Source organism: Leptinotarsa decemlineata, unplaced genomic scaffold, assembly GCF_025532065.1.
Source record: "Leptinotarsa decemlineata unplaced genomic scaffold, Ldec_3_MD MMD2_tig00026314_RagTag_RagTag, whole genome shotgun sequence".
Classification (NCBI taxonomy): domain Eukaryota; kingdom Metazoa; phylum Arthropoda; class Insecta; order Coleoptera; family Chrysomelidae; genus Leptinotarsa; species Leptinotarsa decemlineata.
The window spans coordinates 9,705,480-9,726,548 of NW_027412684.1; the positions used below are offsets into that span (position 1 = coordinate 9,705,480).

At 36.5% G+C, this 21,069-nt stretch overlaps 1 protein-coding gene across 1 annotated transcript in view; it reads left to right on the forward strand.

Annotated features, from left to right (window-relative positions):
* The first annotated feature begins 8,416 nt into the window (after positions 1–8,416).
* LOC141485288 (uncharacterized) overlaps positions 8,417–21,069 on the forward strand; it is a 16,674-nt gene continuing 4,021 nt past the window's right edge. The window contains exons 1-2 of the mRNA XM_074181687.1: positions 8,417–8,578; positions 8,642–8,998. Of these exons, the coding sequence (XP_074037788.1) occupies positions 8,427–8,578; positions 8,642–8,998 (509 nt within the window). The 5' untranslated portion in view covers positions 8,417–8,426. The remainder of the gene's footprint in view (positions 8,579–8,641; positions 8,999–21,069) is intronic.

Consider the following 21,069-nt stretch of genomic DNA (forward strand, 5'->3'; position numbering starts at 1 on the left):
GGATAATGTTATTATCTACCGAGGCTTTTGCTGAATCTTGGTCTCACTCTAGTACTAGCCCTGAGGTAACACGTTGTCTGTTCAAGGCTAATATGGCTTGTCGACTTTCAGTGCAGATTGTTATGTTTTTGCCAGAAATTTCTTCCTAGTTATTCCTTTTGTGGCGATTGAAATATCAGCCAGTTCTGTTTGAACCACGCTGGTATTTTGTGGTGTTGCTCTTTCCTTTGTACTGTACTATTTTTTCAGTCCCCAGTGAAAACTGTGCTTCCTAGGGGAAGTTCAAATGGAAAGAGAATTGGAGACTGGTAGAAAGGTCTACACCATCTTCAGATTTACATGTGTCAATGGAGAATGTGTGGAAATTCTAGTATTCGGCATGTTTCATTCGATGGAAGTTTGCTTCGATTACCCCAACTGGGGTAATCAGTTGATATCCCTCTTCTCAAATCGGTTCAGGCGTGTATCAATATAGATGTTTGGACTACTCTACGAAAGAAGAATTTATATCGAAAGATGTTTTTGGTTGATGAATGTTTGACTTAGCCTTTTTCAGTTCCGTTTGAAAGAAGACCATTTTATGACGTACTGGATTTTTCAGATCAGTTGTGATCTTAGATGAGAATTGAAAATTGTTGTTTCAAAGCCCTGTAGCACTGCATTTGAAGGAAACATAATTCCAATGTACGTACGGAGATTTTCAAGAGGTAGCCCTCCACCCTCCAATTCAATATCATTTGTAACTCAGCAAAGACATTTCCAGAAGACTTCATTCCAGGGATACCGAACAGAAATTCCTTCATAAATTGAATCTGACAGACTACATAAATTCACAATACTCAGATATTGTTTCACCTCATGAAATATCACTAATTAAAACGATTGTTCTTAATATCTTTAATACCCCTTCTGAAATGAGGCATCCCTGCAGTGACAGTTAATAATTCAAGAGATTCCAGTGTTTTGTTTTATTCGGTGCACCTTTCCCTCAATTCTGTACGGGAAGATCATGTTTGTATTGTACAGGACGTATTATGGGATCCCTAACAAAGTTGAAGCACCTGATTCCCATTCTGCTCGTTTTGCAATCACGCTTTGTTAAGTTCATTTTGGATAATGATTTCAGACGGGCAAAAGCGGGGTACTGAAATCTTCGTAATTTCCTAGAGGAAGAGGAGGGTATGTCGACAGTGGGTTATGTATGTTTCCTCTAAACTTTCCTGTCTTTGTGTTATGATTCGTCTCTGAAATATTTGCCGAATGGAATGACATCAGTATCAAATTCAATGGAGATGAAATTACATTCCTACTTGAATAAAAACTGGAAGATTTTCAAAAAATGAAATGGAAGATTCTGAAAAAAGGATCTCACCTGTTTTATTTATCATTTCAATTCAATGTCAGAGACTGAACTTCACGTTTATGTTACGGTATGGACATATCGTTGCTCAACACAGTGTCCACATGAAATATATTTTGTATTGAATATTGATTTTAAATCCAAATAACTCGTGATATTATAGGAACATTTCGAAAACTCAAAACCCACTTGGAGTTTTTTGAATGAAGGTTGTTATATATATGGTGAGGGTAGTTGACACATGATTTAATCAATAAATAGTTATAATAATGAATGGGTTTTATTCATTGATATACCTACATTTGTTATGTACTGTTTGGAGCCTTGGGTGTAGTATTGTTATTGGTTATTGTAGATTTGTTATTAGTCCATCATCGTTGATCATAATACTATTATGTTCACTCATTTCTACACTCTCATAGAGATCTAGTTCTCACTCCTCTAGTTCTTCACTCCTCAACCTTGTTTGAGTTTGAGGAGTGCCTGAAGATGACCGTACTACCAACTGTCGGAAGCGCTCGCAGATGATTAATAGAAGGTATAAAGCTTCGAATCCTTTTTGTAAAATTTAATATTGAAATACTGAAAATAAAAAAAATTAGTTGCATCATCGGTTATCGAGTGTCTTGATATAGATAAAGGAGTTTTTAATCGGACATAGCACTCAAGGAAGTGGCAAACCATAGACACGTGTTTCGGGCAAATGCACCTCCCCTGCATTTGTATTTCTATCTTTGGTAACCAAGTGTTGCCCATCCTTACACTTGGCTGCACCATACTGATGATGGACCAAAAGCCCGAAACACGTGTCTATGGTTTGCCACTTCCTGAGTGCTATGTCCGATTAAAAAACCCTTATATATATAATGATATATATATATATATATATATATATATATATTTTTATATATATATATATATATATATATATAGATTACATGAGGACATTCAGTATAATCAATAGATAAGGAAAATTGTAAAATTAATTTAGGATACCACAGGTGTGGTACCATAGTAGTTGTTTACAGCTGATTCTCGGCCTCCCCCCACCACTATGACGTATTAATTGCTTTTTTATTGTTGTTGTTTGGTGAAGTTTTTTTTGTTGTGCAGTGAAGTCAAGGCGTTGTGACCTTGAAGTGTCTGGTGCATGGATCGTTCAGATTTTTTTTTTCATATGAGATTTTGTGTGTTTATGTGTGTGTGTGTGTGTGGAGAATGCACGGTACAGGGTTTCATCATGTGCTTGTTTGTCTATGTACAAACATACGTCTGCATACTTCGAAGATCCTCCAAGTAGTAAATGCTCCATCGGTGTAGGGCACCAAGTTAGTAGTGGAGTGACGTCACAGCAATAACCGTTCAACGGCTAGAGAGCGACATGTTCACTCCACGACGTGTGGCAGAGTAATGCGTATTCATCGGTCTGCCCTCACCTCTCCCGAAGCGATGAAGGTCGCTCTAGCCCCGCTATCGATGGTGACACAACGGCAGCCGGGACCGTTTGCCTAGCGTCTACCCTCTCCGAGACCGCAACGACCACTGCTTGCTCGTATATCGACATCTGTTATCGCATTCAGTTGGGAGGTAATCTTGGCGCATGTAGTTGAGAAGTGGGGTTGGCTATGACGTCTTGACGGGTCCTATCAGAGTGTATTTAAGAAGCGTACGAGTGTTGGCTATGTCAGTTACATCAAGTGAGTTAGTGAGAACTATTATATAAAATGTATTCCTGTGACTGTGGTAAATCTTTCACTCGTAGTGATAATCTTCGTCGGCATCAGCTCCAGAGTTGCCAAGGAGGGCCTGCAGTGAAACGGGTGAGAGTGGATAATGCAACACCTATGTATACGTGCAATTGTTGTAATGTGACAATTCCTATGAGCCAAGTGAATTCTCACCGAAGAACCATGAGTCATAAAAATTGCATGTGTTCAATTGTCTGACGGTGTTCAAATTATAACGAATGCATTCAATTGCCGCATTGCTACATACAGGGTGGAGAGTTCGATTGTAACCAGTGACTACATGTCATTTTTCAATAAGATTAGGCAGAAGGTCATTGAATTACTGGAATCAGCCATCAGGATCCATAAAAGCATCAAGGTGAATATGGAAGTTTTTGGGAATTATATTCTTCAGACTGATGATTCGAGGGACACGAAGTCATTTAATTCCCAAAATAAAATAGTGGACCAATCTTCAGATTTGAATGCTGTTTTTGATGGATTCCGTGATGTAATTGTGGCTCAAACGACTGAGTTCCAGGATCGCGACTCAGGTATTTATTTTTTAAAAATTTCAATAAGATTGAATAGTAATATTTTTTTTTTTATAATTCAGGTTGGACTTGTGAAAAATATTGTTTCTCGAGGTCAACATTAATAAATACAGTCCACTGGAAGGACGTTCATATGTGAAGCTGCCTCAATGTATTCAATGGAAGAAAGCTGTTGTGAATGTTCGTAATGAAGATCAATATTGTTTTGCTTGGGCTATAACATCAGCATTATATCCTGCAGATAGTCGAGTGTCCGAACTTACGTCATATCCACATTTTTCCACTGTTTTAGATGTCACAGGTATGGATTTTCCGGTTAAAGTTAATAATAAGAGTATCGAAATATTCGAAGATAGGAATGATATTTCAATTAATGTTTACGGTTTAGAGAGTACATTTGAGAAGGGTAAAATGAAGTATGAAGTGATTGGTCCATTGCGATACTCACAGAGAAGACTCCGGAGACATGTCAATTTGTTGTTATAACTGATGACTCCGGTAATGGTCACTATTGTTGGATCAAAGATCTTTCAAGATTAGTTTCTAATCAACTATCAGCTCATAGACAGAAAAATATTTTTTGACGGATGTTTGATATATTTTTCTGATGAGAGATTGCTTTTACGTCATAATATGTATGATTGTAATCACATTAGTACCACAACACCAACTACTAATTTAAAGATCAATAAATATGGTAGAATGGTTGCGGAAAATAAACTAATGTTTGAAAACTTTGAGAGGCAAATGAGGGTGCCATTTGTAGTGTATGCTGATTTTGAATCAGTGCTTAAACCGATTCATGTGAATGAGCCAAATCCTGAAAGTTCATACACGATTAAAACATTCAAACATGCCCCATATTCATTTGCTTATTTGATAAAGTGTTCATATAATGATGATTTGTCAAAATTTGTTACATATAGGGGTGTAGATGCAGCTCAGAAATTTGTGAGTAGCATTGAAGATGATTTGAAAGAGATACATGAAAATCATCTCAGAAACCCTAAACCGATGGATACACAAACTGCGAAGAAGAAGAACAGTTTGCTGCAGCCAGAACTTGTGGTATATGTAATAAAGCATTTACTGATGGTGAAGTCAAAGTAAGAGATCATTGTCATGTCACAGGAAAGAAAAGATCACATGCCGCTCACTCGAAATGTAATTTAAATTTCAAAAATACCAAACTTCATACCTATCATTTTTCATAATTTAAGTGGTTATGATTGTCATTTATTCATAAAAGAATTGTATAGGAATAAAGAGAAAGTTGATGTTTATCCCGCAAACTAAAGAGAAATATATATCTTTCACGAAGCATCTCTTCACACACAGCTATACCGATAAATGGTGTGGTTAGGAAGAATTATCTCAAAATGAGATTTATCGATAGTTATAAATTTATGACTAATTCGTTGGAGAAGTTGGGTGCAAACTTGACCTCCGATCAATGTTTGGAGATGCACAAACATTTCCCAAATTGAGAAATTCAATTTGATGAGACAGAAAGGTGTATTTCCATATAGTTTTGTTGATGACATTGACAAATTGAATTATCCATTACTTCCGACAAAAAATCAGTTTTATGACACACTCAATTGTGAACATATATCGGAAACTGATTATGATAGGGCTAGAAAAGTTTGGAATTTATTCGAGTGTCAGAATTTGGGGGAATACTCTGATTTGTATTTGAAGTCGGATGTATTGCTACTATGTGATATTTTTGAAAACTTCCGCACCACAAGTTTAGAGATATATAACTTAGATCCGGCACAATATTACACTGCACCTGGATTATCATGGGATGCCATGTTGAAGTTCACTAATGTTGAATTGGAATTACTAACTGACATTGATATGATTCACTTTTTTCAAAAAGGTATACGAGGTGGAATTAGTCAATGTAGCGAGAGGAAACATATAGCAAATAATAGATTTTTACCCAATTATAATCCCAACGAACCTTCCACATTCATTACATATTTAGATGCAACAAATCTATACGGTCACAGTATGTCACAACCTCTACCAACAAGTGAATTTACATGGTTGACACCAAATGAAATTCTTAATCTCGATGTGATGGATGTGAGTACTGATAGTCCGTATGGGTATGTATTTGAAGTGGACATTCATTATCCACAAGAGTTGCATGATAAACATTCTGACCTTCCATTTTTAGTCGAAAAAATAATACCACCTCGTACACAATCGAAAATTCCCAAATTAATTCCAAATTTGATGATAAAAGAAAATATATTGTTCATTATAGGAATCTACAGCAAGCTGTCAAAAATGGATTGATTGTAATGAATACACATAGAGTATTGAAATTCAAACAATCATGCTGGATGAACCCTATATAGATCTTAATACTGAAATGCGTAATAGGTCTAACAACAAATCTGTTAAAGATTTCTATAAACTAATGAATAATGCGGTGTATGGAAAGACAATGGAGAATGTAGATAATCGAATTGATGTTAGACTCGTTACACATTGGGAAAATATAAAGAAAAATATAGGTGCCAGCACTCTCATAGCCAAACCAAATTTCAAAAATTGTTCAATTTTCACTGATAATTTCGTTGCCATTCAATTGGTAGAGTGAAGGTTCATTACGATAAACCATTATATTTGGGATTTTCCATATTAGAATTATCTAAAACAGTCATGTATGACTTTTTCTATGGATGCATCAAACAACACTTTGATGAAAATGTCTCTTTACTTTACACAGATACCGACTCGCTCATTCTTAAAGTAAACACAGAAAATTTTTATGAATTCATAAAACTAACATAAGTAGATTTGATACATCCAATTACAGTTAGTTAACCAATTCAATATTCCAGTAACAAGTTCAGTCTTGGGTAACTTCAAAGATGAATTTCCAAATGATCCAATCATGAGTTTTTATGGTACAGGTGCTAAAGCATATTATGTGAAATCTGTTGATGGTGAATTTAAGAAAGCCAAAGGGGTTAAACGATCTGTAATAAAGAATGAATTGACATGCGAAGATTATCAAAAAATCGTCGAACAAGGTGGTATGATATTCAGAAAGATGAATTCATTTAGAAGCGTGTTACATGATATGTATACTGAATTAAAAATAAAGTTGCATTATCATATCACGACGATAAACGATTTATCATTCCGAATACCCCACACTCTTCCTTGGGTCATAATGATATTGAATTTTATGAAAACGATCCAAATGAGAACATTCGTTGGATAAGTAATATTATTCAACAATCACAATCTCAGGAGACTCCATTGGATCAATTGATTAATTTATTATCTGCCGAGATCAATGATTGAAATATCATTCAATATCTTCAAAACCGGAAAATTCAATATTGATATTTATGTAGCCATTTATAATTAATAATATATGATAGAAGTAATGTGATATTAATGTATTATGTATGTATGTATATGTATTACTGTAATGAATATAAAATGATTAAATTTTATTTGTATTATTTCTATTTCCCTAATCAATTACTGCAATATATAGTATAATGTAAATGACAGAAATATCAGTTTGAAGAGAATCATCGTAGAGTGCACAATGTCTAAAACAATCGATAAGTTTGGTAGAAAAAGAAAATGGGTGGTAATGTCATTCGAGGTCCTCCTGGGAATGGTTTTAAATTAACAAAAGATGGTCATTATGACATGCAAAGGAAAATATTGAAAAATACAAGTGAACCAATTGACAAGAGTGATTGTGTAACTGTATCATATCTTGAGGGGAAATTAATGGAGCAAAGGAAGTTATACTTCTAGCCCTACAAGCTGCAATACAATCCACAATAGGCAATATTGCTCGGGACGCCCGGCAAGCATTTAACGATAAAATTGCAGAGGCTCGGATAACTTTCACTCGTAAATTTGACAAACTTACAAGTGATGTAGACATAAAAATGTCTGACATAACAGCGTCTACAAATAAAAAATTTGATGCTATGTCAAACATAACAGGGACTACAATGAAAAAGTATGATGTACTGGAACAGAGAGTTGAAGTATTGGAGAAAAACCATAAAGAAGTTTTGGAGAGAAACTATAAAGTCAGGCCATCATCATCAGGTGGACTGGGATATCCAGGACTGAACATTAATCCAAATCATAGAATAATACAACCAAACCAAAACCAACTGATGATGTATTAATGGAACCAACATGGTGAATGTATTCCCTCGTTAGGTTAGGTTAATAGCTACGTTAGGTTAGCTGCATACTTACGTTAGGTTAGGTTTTAGGTTAGTATTCCCTCGTTAGGTTAGTTAATAGTTACTGTAGGTTAGGTTAGGTTAGGTTAGGTTAGGTTAGTGGTTAGTAGGTGTTCGGTTGCATAGCGTAGGTTAGCGTACTAGGTTAGGTTACGTTAATACATACGATAGGTTAGGTGTTCGGTTGCATAGCGGTAGGTTAGCGTACTAGGTTAGGTTACGTTAATACGTTAATACGTTAGGTTTAGGTGTTCGGTTGCATATTATGTTACGAACGCGCGCGCGAAGAGGCGTAGATGTCTCTCCAGATGTCCCGCCTACCTGGGGCCGGAGGCCCACCCACCTGGGCGGAGCCAGCAGTGGGCGGGGCCCGTTAGGGCCACGCCCCCCCCCCCCCCCCCCCTTCGCACCAACTTTTCGGATACCCCCGCCCCTTTCCGAAGCCCCGCCCCCTTTCCGAAGCCCCGCCCTCTCCCTCCCCGAAGCCCCGCCCCCCGACTCCCAACATTTGCGCATGTACACCCTACCCTCATCGCGCATGTGCGCTCCCACCATTTTCCCACCGCTCACGCATCGAAGTCGATACCCTCCGGAGAGCACTCCACAACATTCAGTTCGAGAAGTCATCTCATCGAGAGCAGTCCACTCCACAACAAGGCAGTACGTTCCAACGACCAACTTGATATTTGAGTAAGTAAATTAGGAATGTTATTTTTTATATCAACTAACTTTGTATTATTTCTTCTTTTTCAGAATGGCAACCAATACACAGGAGGTGAATAATGCTGTGGCGTCTATTCTGCCGGTGTCCGCTGACCAGGAGGAGGCAGCATCTTCGAGAGCGGTGACGGTTGACCAGCCAACCACTTCGCGTTCGCGAGTTAGGTGCAGATCTTCTAGCCCTGACTTATTCGAGGAGGAGGAGGAAGTCAGGGCTGTGAAGAAGGTTTGCCAACGACCTGCAGCAAAGGTTGGTCCTATTTCAAAGTACCGAGCTACTTGCAATAGGACTAATCCTTATGCAGGTAGTTTTTCGACCTCTCGTAAGAGGGCCTCCACACCAGCAGCAGCACCAGCAGCAGTGGAAATTCCGAGGAGTCCTTCTCCGGAGTTGGTGATATTGTCGCCCGTTGGTGACGCGACTACCACCGCTGCCAGCGACACCGGCGGATCCTGAGGTGTTGGTGCCACAGCCTATCGGAGAGGTTAGTGAAAAGATGAGTGTTTTTCTGCAGAGATGCAAGAAAGCAGACGAGCTGCCCGATCTAGCGAGGCCGAGTTGGTTACCATGAAGCGACAAATGGCTGAAATGGATAACCGACGGAGGGAACTCCAAAAGGAAATGGCCGAAATAGATCGGAATTATGCATCTCTGCAGGAAAGGTGTAAAGCAAAGACCTCTTCGATAGAGCTGTACAAAAAAGTAGTGACAGTTATGGACACTCTTTTTGTAGATGAAGTGTAAATGTAAGATTAGTTTTAGGTTAGTTAGGAGTATTTAATTATGGTAGTTTTAAGTTTATATTTGTTAAGTTTATATTGAATAAAGGAAAAGGAAGTGAAATAAAGGGTGTACACTGTTTTTTGGTTTGGTACACATTGAACAATGCGATGGTTGGAGCATTTTTCTTCACTTCCTCTTATTATCATTATTATTTTTTTATTTCAATTCCAAGTTCTTCTAGACAAATACCTCACATCATTTTTGTGTTCTCTAATCACTTGTAAATAATTTCATGTGAAGAAAATTTAAAAAATAAAAAAATAGACATGTTTCATAGTGAAATCGACAAGTATATTTCATTTGTATTTTATCCATTCAAGTATCTCTTTCATTGAATATGTCTTATGTCACTTTGCAATTTACCCCTACTCATTGAATATGTCTTATGTCACACTACAATTTACCCCTACTCAATGTTCCACTCCTCTCCCACTCCCTCTCGAAAGTATAAAAGTAGAAATCATCTGATGAAACATTCAGTTGATCAGCTAGCATCGAGATGGAACCCGATTCAACCTCCGAACCCTATAGCTGCCCGGATCAGGGGTACAACTTCAATTACTGGGATAACAGCCAGGTACAGGTTGTCTCTTCCACCACGGAACCCCACAGTCCGCCATACGAATACCGGGATCACGACATCAGGATGCAAGTTCAACATGTCACTGGCAGTGACGAAGGACACTTGGATGACTCGGAATATCCAGATCCTGACGGATGGTGGGACCCTGCTTATGATGACATTGTCCCAATGAGTAGCGACGACGACGATGATGACGACGACGACTCTGGTGATGATGCTGATGACGAGCTTGACGTTAGACGTCCTCCACCATCCCCTATCCTCATCGAGGATAGTCCTCCGCCATCCCCAATCCTAATCGATGATGATGTCCTCAATTCCGATGATGACATATAATCATCTACTCGTCCATCATTTCCTTTCCTTTCCTTCCACGGAGTACACACTTTTTGGTTGGTGTACACGAGGCACTGCGAGGCTGGGGCAGTGTCTTCCTCCCTTCCTCTCCTCTTATTAGTTTTTTTTCCATAATAATCACTAGAATTTCTCCTAATAATCGCTCAGAGTTTCATTCTTGATGTTTTCGAATCTCAAACACTGTTCTACATTTCACCCCCCCATTTCATTTCTTCCAATATAAATATAGCAACAATCCCAGTTCTATATCATTCTTCCACAATGTCGAGTACAGGACCCATCCAAGTACATGAAATAGATTCAACGTCTGATCATTTGAGTACAACCTTCGCTCAATTTCTGCAGCGAATCTATGATCTTCCTGATGATTTCGCAGAACGAGTGGAACAAGGTATTCAGGACGACATAGATGCTGTTGACGATAATAATGCGGATGATGTGATTAGTATATCATCTGATTCAGCTGATTATGACGACGACGACATCATGAGTATATCATCTGATTCAGATGACTACTATGAGGATGATATCATTAGTATATCATCTGATTCAGATGACGATACCATAATTATTGTTTCTGATGATGAGGAGCGTTAGTCCATATCATTGCATGGATTAATAAAAAAATAACAGCCCTTTTCAGGGCTACAATTAAAGACTGAAACAATAAAAAAATAAGCTCTTTTCAGAGCTACCATTATACTTTCAAACAGAAACAGATTCATACCATTGTTAACATTATGTTAACATTATAATCTCAAACGAAATATATGTATGTGAAAGTATTCATCATTATATGCATATGAATGATTGACAAATGCCAACTTCAACTTTCATTTAAAGTAGTACTCATCATATGCATAGATATTCAATGACTATCAAATTCCAAATTTCGACTTTTCAGTCAAAGTAGTAATTTATTTGTCATATAATGTATAGATATTCAAAGACTAACAAATTTCCAACTTAGACTTTTATTATCAAAGTATTCATTTGTCACATAATCTATGAATACTAATACAACTAACTACTGTTTGTGTGAATAATGTAGCCCTGAAAAGGGCTGTTGTTTTTTTTTGACCAGTAGGTCCACGGTTATTGTGCCACAGGTTGGACATTATTACATATAATACATGTAGATACTCGGGTGAAGTTTGTTAGTGGCCTCTCGCAAGCTTCACACCAATTCTGTCCCATTTCCATAATTGAGACAGTGTTGTGGGTGTTGACATGGGCATACCACCCTCCATTATTGTTTCTATGCGAATAAAACCGAAAGCAGCACCAACATAGTTTTTTGTTCTCTCCATCTATTGTGCTGATCAATACGTATGCATCCAATGCACAATACAAATCCAAGGGATCTTCCAGTGTCTCACTGACATTGAGTGTTCGCATACCGATCCTCATAGCACCATCACCTTCAGTTGTGTCAGCTTCTATCCCTTCATCATCTCCTTCTTCATCCATGACCCTCTCAAACTCCATCACGTCATCATCTTCGTCGCTTTGGTTGGCCTCGTTTTCAACTTCGTCTATCTCATCTTCATCGACTCCAACATCTTCTGCTTCAACTATTACTTCCTCTAGCGGAACATTGACATCCTCATCATCTGATTCGTCTATCCAATTGTTTTCATCAACAGCAGCTATTCTATTTAATGCAGCATTTATTTTTGCAGAATTCATCTTGTTGTTGTTTGCTCACAGTTGTAGAGAGTGAATGAATGAACTCTAGGTTTGCAAGTCAACTTATATAGGAGGTGATGCGACTCCCACTTGACTCGTTTAGAGTGGAATAGTAGGAGAAGTTATCCCACTATACTTCCACATGATGTTGATTTGTATAAATAGAGATCGTAGGTATAGGAGAGAGCATTCAGAGTTTCTGTAAGTCATCTCTTTATATTTCTAATCGAATTAGTAAAATGCCGTTTCCAAAAGAGTGGAATGAAAAACCAAAAGTGTGTGTCTACCCAATGATGATTGCAGGGGCTATTGTGTGCTACTTTTGTCAAATAAGTAGACCTAAGGATTCAATCAATCCATGTACTGGTATGTGTAGTGATTGCGTGTTGCGGATTCAACTATCGCCTCCTTCTCATCCACCGAAGCGAACAAAATCGGATTATCGTCAACAACAGTTACAGTGTCTGAAGTGTTCCGAACCTATAATATTTAACAATATAGGTATCTGTAGAAATATTTGTGGTATCTGTGCTGCCGTTCCAACTCCACTGCAACGTTGTTTGCGTTGTGATACATATTCCATGAATTGTTGGAATCATGTATGCAATGCATGTAGAAGTACTTGGGATCTGTGTGAGAAGGTTGGTCAACTCTACCCCAATAGGAGAATCCATTTTTTTCAATGTTGGTGTTTGACGCACGAGCAACAACTATTGAGGAATAGAGTCAAAGAACGTTCCACATCCACAGAGACATATTAACATTTTTCATTTTTTATTATCGTTATTGTCCTCTATTATTAATAATATATATATATTTTGAATTTATTTGTATTATTTTCTAACATTTAAAAAATACATGCATGCAACACAAAGTTTTCCTCTTAAATGACAAAGATTGTTACATGCGTGAATAGTTTAGTGAGAGAGCGCATGTGCCAGTTGATGAAAGAGCGCATGCGCTAGTTTATTTTCTTCTATAAATGGTGAGGTCTCAGTAACATCATCACCTTTCCTATCCACATTCTATTGCTATCACATATCATTCCTCAGACCTTAATAATCATGAGCTCTATGCCGCTATTGATTGCTGAAGATGGTTCACCACTTGTTGATATCGATCAGACTGATTTTGAAAATATTCCAGTATTACATTTATCGAGTCAAGATTCGATAAATGATTTTGATATTAACGACTTCGTTAACTTTGCAGATGTGCCAGAACCAAATGAGCAAATTATTATTGAAAATCCGATCGTTTCGCAATTATCATCACTCAAACACTCTTCATCTACCCTTCCTCTTGGTGTTGATAAGAAATCTAGAACAATCAAGAGGAAGGTTACTAAGGCATCTTCATCGATTGTCACTGACTTTAAAGAAAAGAAAGAATCCAAAAGTGTTGTGCGACAGAAAAAACCCGCAACGAAAAGTGACAGATCGAAGAGGAAGCCAAAAGGTACTCCTAAAGAAATGAAGAGTGATTTGAAAGCTGAACCGCTATCTTCTTTCAGCCCCCTCCATCGGTTTGGGGAAATGAAAAGGAAAGCAAAATGCCGTCTTGTAAAGGCACAGATGACTATTGCTGAACTTGAAAAGAGTGAGCGAGCTATTAATGCTAATAATGAAACTCTTGAAGCATTAGATGCCAAGATTGCATTAGCGAAGGTTGAATTGGCTAGAATGTCTAAAGATGCTGATGAACTCCGTTCAAAAATTGGTAAAGATAAGCAATTCCATCAACGTTCGAGAATGCAAGCTCAGGCTGAGCTTGAGGAGTCGACTAAGCTTTATGAGACAGCATTATCAGTGAGAGATAATTGGCAAAAAGAGTTGGATACTGCATTTCAAAGTGACGGCGATTAGTTTTGGGAATGATAATGTGTTTTCAATATCGTGAGTTGAAAAATATAAGCGGAATGGAGTATACAATTAATTTGGTTTGGTATAACACAACATTGCGAATGGCTGGGGCAATGTTTACCGCTGCAATATTTTTCAGTTCACATACTTATAATTGAAATGAAAACAATAATGAACTTTAATATTACTTTATTCATAAAAGTCACTATTATATACATTTAAACCATATTTGATTCATCAATCCAAGAATTTTGTTCGCTAGGAAGGCCTAACCACTTTACATATACTTTATTTTTCTTCTCTTCAACACCTTCTCAATCAGATATACGTCAGGATTCTCGGTTCGTAATAACTCTTCTTCGTAAAAACATCCTCTAATCGGCTGTTCATTCATATCTTCAAGATTATAAGTCGTTGGGATGGTTTTATTAATTTTAACAATCTTGAATAGCTCCGTGGTAAAATTCGCAGTGTAAGACTTTTCAAAAATAATGTTTGTATTTACTTATACGTACAATATCATTTAATTGGAATTTGGGTTTACTTTGTCTTCCTCCAATTCCATTGATACCCTTGAATTTTAATTTTGTTGTTGAATCAACATTGATGGGTGCCATACCTATTGTACGATGAACTTTATTATTATATCTACTAGTTATAATTGGAAGAATATCAAGCCATTTGTGGTGACCTCTCATCGAAAATTCCTTGTAGAGCCATGCCTTTATTGTACGAATCACTCTTTCTGCTATAGCTGCCTTCTTTGTGCTAAATGTTGAATAATGATTGATATTATATTCTCGCATGAGAGATGAGAAGCTTTATTGAAAATTCTTTCCCTTGATCGCTTTGTATGTGTTTGGGGAGTATTTGGCTTCTTTCAGTACATGTTTCATTGCATTAGTTACTGTACTACCTGTTTTATCTTTAACTGCTACAGTCCACAGATATTTGAGTAACAATCTATCACTACAAGTATATCGGTATCCTTCATTACTTTTTGCATAAGGTTGCAGTTCAGCTAAATCTATTTGCCATAGATCTGCAAAACCTTTGATGGTGTTATTCTTCTACGAAAATTACGTCTTGCAGGTTTATGTAATTCATTAACAACTTGTCGTTTGACATCACTTATTTCATTAGTCATTCTATTTCAATATATTAAAGAGAAAAGGTGATAATGTTACTGCATTGAATGATGATGTGACAGTGATCATTACATGTGAATATGTTAATATATTATACCTTCTTCACGTAATTCTTCAATTATTGAAATTATTTCATTATCATGTCCGGTATGTCCGGCTGACTTTGAAGCTACCAATAGTCGTAGGCGAGCAACTAACTCTTTCGGTGAATTCCAGTACACATAATTCACAGGTTTAGAATTATATATTTTCTCCATTTTCACTCGTTTGAGTGCTCCACCAATTTTACTTCTACTTCTTATTGGATATTGTCGTGAGTCTAATAGAGGTTTGATAACTTCACGAAATTTTTTTAGAATTTGTATTTTTAAAACCATTCTTCAGATGATATTGTTTATATGGAGCATTCGTTATTTTCAATATTTTGGAATATACTTGACGAGTTTCTTCATTATCAACATCTTGTGGATTCTTCAAAAAAATCATATCATACAATTCTGGACTACCTGCGCATTCATATTTTTTCACTTTATTAGCATCCCAAAATGAAATGTTTCCATCTTTGAAATTTACCACTAGACTTCCCATTTTCAGCTTTTGTGTAATTGGATCCATACGTACCCAAATGTTCCATCATATGCTGGATTTCTAGATTTTATATATTCAAATGTTTCATCAAAACATCTTCACCACTTTCATTCATAACAGGTGAGATGTCAGGATCCGAGGAATCGATGTGGGACGATGATGGTGTTTCGAATAGAGTTGTTCTCATATCGTCTTGAAGTGTGCTCGTGTCACTATTCACAGATGATACACTACCAAAAGATTGTTTTCTTCTATTGGAGTACTCATGGGATAATTTGAAGTAGATTGAACAGTTCCATGATTTGGTGATAACACTGGTGATTTAGAAGTACGTTTGATGATAAAACATTCAATGGTTTCATTATGGGCTCATACAATCTTTCAAGTGTCGTACGATTTTCAATATTATCATTCTTGATAGAGTTGAATTTCTGCCTGACAGCTTCTGTTGTCTCTACTAGTTGACGTTTCAAATTTATTTCATTGTTTTTATTTTCAGATCTTTTTTTGTATTCATAATGCCCTTTTTTTTGAATTAAAGCTTAATTCGTTGGTGAAGTGACCACTACAATATTCAGTGATCGAATAAGTTCCAAAAACAAGATCATGGGTATATAAAACTATCGAATCCTTTGCGATATCTACCTTCATCTATTTTTCTATCCTTATCAATGACTAGAAATCCATATTGGTCCTCCCAGCATTTAACACACATCAATTGGAATTGTTTGAATGTTACATCGGGTGAAACATGATCTGAATAAATGTGATGTAAATTCGTCTCATCTTGTTTGAACATTATAATGAAATTGGTATTGTCACGCACTAACTGTTTGGGTACCCGTGAATATGTCTGTGCTAGATAAAAACAATCAACATCCTTATGACGTCCCATACAGAAATATGATCTAATAATATCTTGCTTTTCACATATCACATCATCGAAAATGAAAACAGAATTAGGCTTAGCGTCGGAGGGTTCCACTATTTCTGCATTATTGCTGAATGTATAAAAACCTAATCCTTTTATAGGTTCCAAAACACTTCGCAAGTACTGATATTTAGGTTGATTGAGTGATTTCGAATAGAGATACACATTTCTAAATCTCAGTCCTTGTGGATGTGTTAATAGTGATATCATTGCATTCGTCTTTCCACAATTTGAAGGTCCTATAATGAGTCCTCGAACTGATGATGGAAGTAGTGGACCATGTCTGAATACCCTTTGTCCATTCAATCCACAACCAAATTTCTCATCTAGATTATCTACAGCAAACTTTTCTTTCTGTTTTACAATGCGCATCGTGCCGTGGTTGGAGACTATATAAATGTTATTAGCTTATTCATTTCAATGTGTACCATCAAACGATACGGACGTATTGAAAGTGATCGTAAAATTAAAAGAGGTTGTGGTTTTGTTAATGATTTAATAAACAAACTTCCTTTCGAATTACATCTACCGGAGGTTATCAATACTGTGGACCGGGTACAAAATTGAAACAACGTTTAGCTCGTAACGACCCTGGAATCAATAAATTAGATATTGAATGCAAAAAACACGATATTTCAATATTCTAAGCATCCATCCGATCTTGCAGCAAGACATTTAGCCGACAAAGAACTTGAATACAGCGCTTGGGATAGGGTTTAATCGAAGGACGCGAGTATTGGGGAAAGAGCAGCTGCATTACTTGTCACCAACATTATGAAAGCGAAAAGACATATGGGCATGGGTTGTAGTACCAATAAGAAAAAATGTAAGAGGAAACAAACGAAGAAAAATAAAATTAAAAAAGTTGCATTTGGTGCTGGGATAGTCCATAAAGTGCGAAATGTATTGAAGAAAGCTGGTGGGAATCAATTTGTGACGAATAATAGCAAAAAAGCTATCACTGTGGCATTGCAGGCGGCACGTAAATACCTTAAAGCTGCGGTGGAAAGAAGAAAATCCGCACACCACGCATAATTCCTGTTCCCAAGATCGGTGGACTTTTACCATTGATACCAATTTTTGCTGGACTATCCGCACTAGGAAGTTTGGCGGGAGCCGCTGCTGGTATTACCAAGGCCGTGAATTCGGCAAAAGCCAGCAGAGCGGCTTTAATGGAAGCCAATCGTCACAATAAAACCATGGAGGCTGTAGCATTAGGCAAACGCGGAAGTGGAATATATCTCAAACCATACCGTAAAGGTTTAGGACTATATTTAAAACCATACAAAGCCACAAACAAAACAAAAAACTAATTGAACCCCTACCTCAGAGGCCTCTTACTGATCTCGATCTCAGTTATTATGCACAAAAAATGAAAATTCCACATTTTCGTGGTGTTTTTATGCGTGATAGATTACCATCTTCAGGTCCAAAACAAAACGAGACAGCTATTGTTAATTTAGATGGAATAAGTGGACCAGGAACACATTGGGTGGCATATAAAAAATGTGGGAAAGAAGTCACATATTTCGATAGTTTTGGAGATCTACCCCCACCATTGGAATTGACTCGATTCTTTCGAAAATGTTCGAATGTAAAAATCAAATATAAACTATGATCGACAACAGAAATTTAATACAGTTCTCTGTGGTCACTTGTGCTTGCAGTTTCTCTCTAAATAATTTTCCAAATAAAAATGGATTCAACACCAAAACTGGATCGGGAGGCTATCAAGGGAATGGGGTTTTCACTTAGAATGTTTTCAAAATATGGTACCTTGAAAAAATGGATAAAGTGATGCTTGCAAATATGCCTAAGGAAGTGATACTTGCATGTGTTGCACATGAGATTGCATATGTTTGGGAAAAGTTGCCTAAGCATCTGCAAGATGACATCGATATAATGAAACATAGATATTGTTATGAGCACCACCACCACGATCAAAATTCAGAATCGATGTTAATGACGGTCCTATACCTCGGAAATCTATGTGTTGTATTTGTAATATAGAGATGTGAATATTGGTATCAATAAAAATGATACTTATTACAATACAACACCTTCCAAAAAGTGTAAATTGTCTCAAATGTGCTGTTGCTGTGTACAATAATAAATTGAAATGTGTTTCAAAATATTCATCATCATGTCACGAAAGTTCGAGCTACAAGCTGTCGGACAAGTGTCTTGAGTGCGGATTTTTTTCCACCAATTGAATTGGATAGGAACAGTCGTTATGGATTAGGACTTTTGGGATTCTATGGATGCAATACAATCAATAATATAACTGAAGCTAATAACTTAGTTAGTTTTAGAATCAGTAATGACAACTCATCGATACCCCAAAAGTTGACAATTGAAATTCCATGTGGTGCTTATGAAATAGAAGAGATCAATGCCGTCATACAGAAACATATCATGTTCAGATTGTTTCATGATAAAAAACCAAATGATGTCGTTGCAGATGATATTTTCTATCTACACGCCATAATAAACATTCAAATGTGAAATGCGATCCAAATATGAAATTGATCTGACACATCCAAATTCAATAGCAGAAATGATGGGGTTCGCTCATGAAATATTTCCACCAAATCAGATACATGAATCATCATTACCATAAACATTACAACTGTGAGACTTATCCGCTTAGATTGCAATATAATATCTGGTTCATATATAAATGGTGAAGAATCCCACATTCTTTTCTCATTCGATATTGATGTTGAACCTGGCTACAATCTTACTAAAGAACCACACAGTATTATTATATATATGCCTGTCAGTCCAGAAGGTCGTCAATTGATTCACAACATTACAGTGCGTATTTTGGATGAAAAAAATAACCTTATCGATTTTGGAAGTGAAGAGAGATTTTCATTATTTTGGAATTGAAGAAAATCGAATAACTGTTGTTATGGGTTTCATTTATAATAGACAAAATCGCATTGAACAATCCCAAACGAGTTGCACTATCAAAAAGAAAGGTGTGCATAAAAAGAAGCTCATTCCACAAGTGTATGCTAAACAGTTAGCACATAACGCTCTGTCTGTGAGTGATCTTAAATTTTTGAAATCGATTGGATTGAAAGTGAGAAAATAACAATGGTGCTCGAAACAAACAATGAAAAGTTGAATATATTCAATGAACCAGTGCTCGATCATTCTCTCATAAGTTTACATGAGCACACATATAAGCCCTATGGATCACCGCTATTCAGGAATTCGGATGAAATCAGAATTGCAATCAATAATCAAGATGTTATACTAGATATTGCCGAGAGCTTCATTACATAGAAGGTAAATTCACCCCCAAAGATGTAGCGAAAACATGCTATCTCTCGAATAATGCAATTGCATTTCTCTTTGACGAAATTCGTTATGAAATGGGAGGTGAACAAGTGGCTGTTGTTAGAAAACCTGGGATAACATCTACAATGAAAACCATGATATCATTTGGACAATCTCATGCTAACACATTATTGACATCTGTTTGGGGACTTTCACAATTGAAGCAAGATATCTTGGATACAAACAGTCATGTTTTTAGTGGAAAACTACCACTGAAATATTTGATGGGTTTTGCTGAAGATTACAACAAAAGTATCTTGAATGCCAAACAGGAATTGATTTTGATTATCGCTCGATCATTCAAAAACTCATATATAGGTGAGGTTGATGCTGATTTGGAAATAAATAAAATCGAATGGAAAATAAGGCATATTGTACCAGATGATAAACACAAGCTCAAACTTTTGAGTAGAATAAACAAAAGCGGTCTGAATGCCAAATCAAGTTGGCGTATCGTATGTGGGACCTCTATGAACTACCATCATTACGTGGGACTTCTTCAGACATATGGGCCATCAAAACAACTAACGCATTGGAAACTCCTCGTTTTGTCATCATCGCATTCCAAAGTACTACCACATCTGAAGATAGAACACAAGATATTACAAAATTCACAACTGCTGATATCAATAGTATTCGAGTATACTTGAATTCTGAAGTTTATCCATATGAGCGTTGGAATTTGAATTTCGATAAAAAACTTGATGCTCCTGCTTATTATGCTTTTGAGAGTTTCCAGCGAAGTTATTATGATAAAGATATGAGTGAACCTCTGATGGACATTGACAATTTAAGAGAATCCACTATTCGTCATCGATTGTTCCCATCAACCGAATGCAACAAAATCATCAACTATTGATATAAAGATTGAGTTTGAGACGAGGAAGACCAAGTTTCCAGACAACACTAAAGTATATGCATTAATTTGCATGATACAGTTTTTAACATACAATGCATTGGATGGTTCAGTTCATAGCAGATATGACACTTTTTTTTCACTCTATCATGTACTGTTTTATGATCTTTTTTTTTTTTATTTTGTAACTGACTTATATCATGTATTGTATTTTATATCATATTTATTGTTTTGTAATCATTTTCTATTGTATTTCATCAGATTTAAATAAATAAAACATGAAAATAATACAAAGTTTTTTTATTGACATTATTT